We start from the raw sequence: 2,591 nt of genomic DNA, 5'->3' as shown, positions 1-2,591 counted from the left end.
GCCTCGTGAGGTTTCGACATTCACATCCGAAGCTGTTCCGCAGGCTGCCGGCGACAGCGCAGCCCGAAAAAGACGGCGCGATGACGGCGATGGCAACGTTGAAAGGCCGCGAGCCAAGAAGAGGAAGGTCATCTCCCCTTTGCCAAGCTCCGTCACGGCCCCATCGCAACTGAAGGAAGATCCGGGAGACGAGGCTGGCTCCGCGACCGAGCCGACGCGTCCTGCAAACCAGGCTGTTTCCGGTCCAGCCCTTGACGCCGTTGCCCTTGCTGGGGCCGTTCTGGAACGGTTGTCCGCTGGGCAGGAGGGCAATGGGACGGGCACGCGTTCCATGGGCGCGAACTCTGCAGATACGACGATCGAAGGCACGAACGGTGCGCAATCAACGAGGGAAGAGGCGGCCCCTGTCGCGCCGAACCCGCCCGCGCCCGAGCCGGCGTCAAACCCTGGGCCGTCCGCAGCCCAGTCCCGAAGGTCAAGGACACGCAAAGCGAGAAACGCACCGGCCCCGCGTACCCGGAGCCCGTACAACTTGCGGAGCCGGCGAGCTGCAAAGACAAATCTGCCCTGAGAGCATGCTACCTCCACGAGCAAACTTCTGACAGATTCGCCTTGCCCTGATGGACGGATGGCTCCGCGGGCGCGGAGGTGGGGAGGCAGCATGTACGTATGGGGATAGGGATGATGGGATGTTTAGGTTCAGGTTTTCGACCACCCGGTTGGAAAGGCATGAGGAGGGGAGTTGGTGGGCATTGGGTTTGCAGGACGGAGATGATTGGGTTGAGACAAGCGAAAAAGAAGGGGAAAAAAACGAAACGAAAAATGTCATGGAGGGAAATTGTACTTGTTGTTTGTATCGTAACAGGTCAGGGTTGATGCTTCTTCTTCTGTTGTATTTTTTTTTATTTCTTTCTTTGTATGTGCTTCCCGCACCATCTCGTTCTGTATCTTGGGCATTGGAAGCATCCGCGGATGTGTGCATGATACCAGACTTACATTTGAAGACTTGAAAATTCGAAATAGAGAAAAGAAGGAGGTTTGACACTAGAATCTTGGCAATATTATGAGGATGACGAAGGTCTCACTAGCTAGAATCATAATGTTGGTATTGGGGCTCCATGAAAAGCAGCCCGACCTTTGCCGTCCATCTATGTTTGCCCATCCGCCCATCCCATGTAGTCCCAGAAGGACCCTCTCAGATCGGCCATCAGCCAGAGCACCGTTCAGCATGCATCCATTCCTCCCTCTCTTCCCTCTCCCCCATCCTGTTGGTTCAGGACAAGGCGCGCCCGAGCTCGCCCTCGGGCGGGTGGAGCGCATAAACGCCCGCCTCCATGGCGTCGGCATCGAAAAACACAAAGTTTTGAATCGGCTGCTGCGTGCCGCCGAGAACATTGATGACGTCCTGCGCCAGCTGACCGCCCAGCACGGCCGCGACGGGCGCCAGCTCGGCGCGTAGGTTTACGCTCGCGCCGTCGCCGTCGCCGCCGCTGCCGCCCGCGGAGCCCAAAGGCGCCAGCCCCTGCAGGAACCCCCTGAGCACCTCGCTCTTGAGCGTCTCGGCCGGCAGGCCCAGCTTGGCGTGCTGCTCGCCGCACAGGCGGGTGAACTCGGCGAGGTGGGCCTTGTCGGCCGGGTCGGGCCCGCGGCCGGCGTGCAGGGCCTCAAAGGCCCAGAGGGCGCGGAAGCACGAGAGGAGCGGCGTCACGGCGCGGCGGCGGCGCGGGGAGCGGAGGATCTCGTCGGGCAGGCCGCCCGCCGACGAGGCGAGGGAGAAGGGGGAGTAGGCCTCGCGCTTGGTGACGAGCTCCTCCTCGGCGGGTTTCCCTCCTGCTCCTGCTCCTGCTCCTCCTGCTCCTCCTCCTCCTCCTGCTCCGCTGCTGCTGGGCTTGAGCGTGACGGACAGGACGGTGCGGGTGCGCCCCTCCGGGCCCGGGCGGGCGGGCACGTTGGCGCGGGCGCGCGTGATGGAAAAGGTGTGCTCGATCAGGTCGGCAAAGAGGAAGCCGGCCAGGCCGTGGGAGGCGGCGGCGTAAAAGGGCTTGCCGTGCCGGCGGGCCGAGGCGTTGACGGCGGCGAGGGCGGGCGCGTCGAGGTCGGTGGCGATGACGACGTCGAACGGCGCAAAGTAGCCGGCCGGCTTGGCGAGGGCGCCGCCGGCGTCGGCGTCGACGGTCACGCGCACGCGGGGTTGAGGCGCCGCAGGGCGGCGGCGGCGGCGGCGGCGCGCGAGGTGCCCGCGGGGGCGTCGTCGGCCTCGGAGAGGAGGAACTGGGCGCCGTGGTCGGCGGGCGAGACGGGGGACGGGTCGAGGATGGTGAGGGAGCCGATGCCGGCGAGGACGAGGTTCTTGGCGACCTCGTTGCCGAGGGCCCGGATGGTGATGAGGAGGATGTTGGCGTTGCGGATCTTTTCCTGGGCCTTCATGCCCCAGAGGCGGATCTGGCGGTCGTAGAGGGCGATTTCGTCTGGGAGGCAGCTGGGTGTAAGCCTTTGCTGGCGAGCATGGTGGGGGGCGAGGGGGATTGGGGCTTACCGGCGCTGATGCCGGCAGCGGGCGGGTTGGCCGCGCCGTTGCTGTCGTCGGCCAT

At 64.6% G+C, this 2,591-nt stretch overlaps 1 protein-coding gene across 1 annotated transcript; it reads right to left on the bottom strand.

The window, feature by feature from the left end:
* Positions 1-1,273: 1,273 nt before the first annotated feature.
* VTJ83DRAFT_2508 (uncharacterized protein) lies at positions 1,274-2,591 on the bottom strand (the record flags this gene model as incomplete). Its single annotated transcript, XM_071008786.1, has 3 exons — positions 1,274-2,140; positions 2,299-2,468; positions 2,537-2,591. The coding sequence occupies 3 exons, from the start codon at positions 2,589-2,591 to the stop codon at positions 1,274-1,276; spliced, it is 1,092 nt and encodes a 363-aa protein (XP_070869048.1).

The sequence above is a fragment of the Remersonia thermophila genome, chromosome 2 (assembly GCF_042764415.1).
Source record: "Remersonia thermophila strain ATCC 22073 chromosome 2, whole genome shotgun sequence".
In the NCBI taxonomy this organism is placed as follows: domain Eukaryota; kingdom Fungi; phylum Ascomycota; class Sordariomycetes; order Sordariales; family Chaetomiaceae; genus Remersonia; species Remersonia thermophila.
Note: the sequence above shows the minus strand (reverse complement) of the source record. Positions and strands in the feature narration are given on the sequence as shown.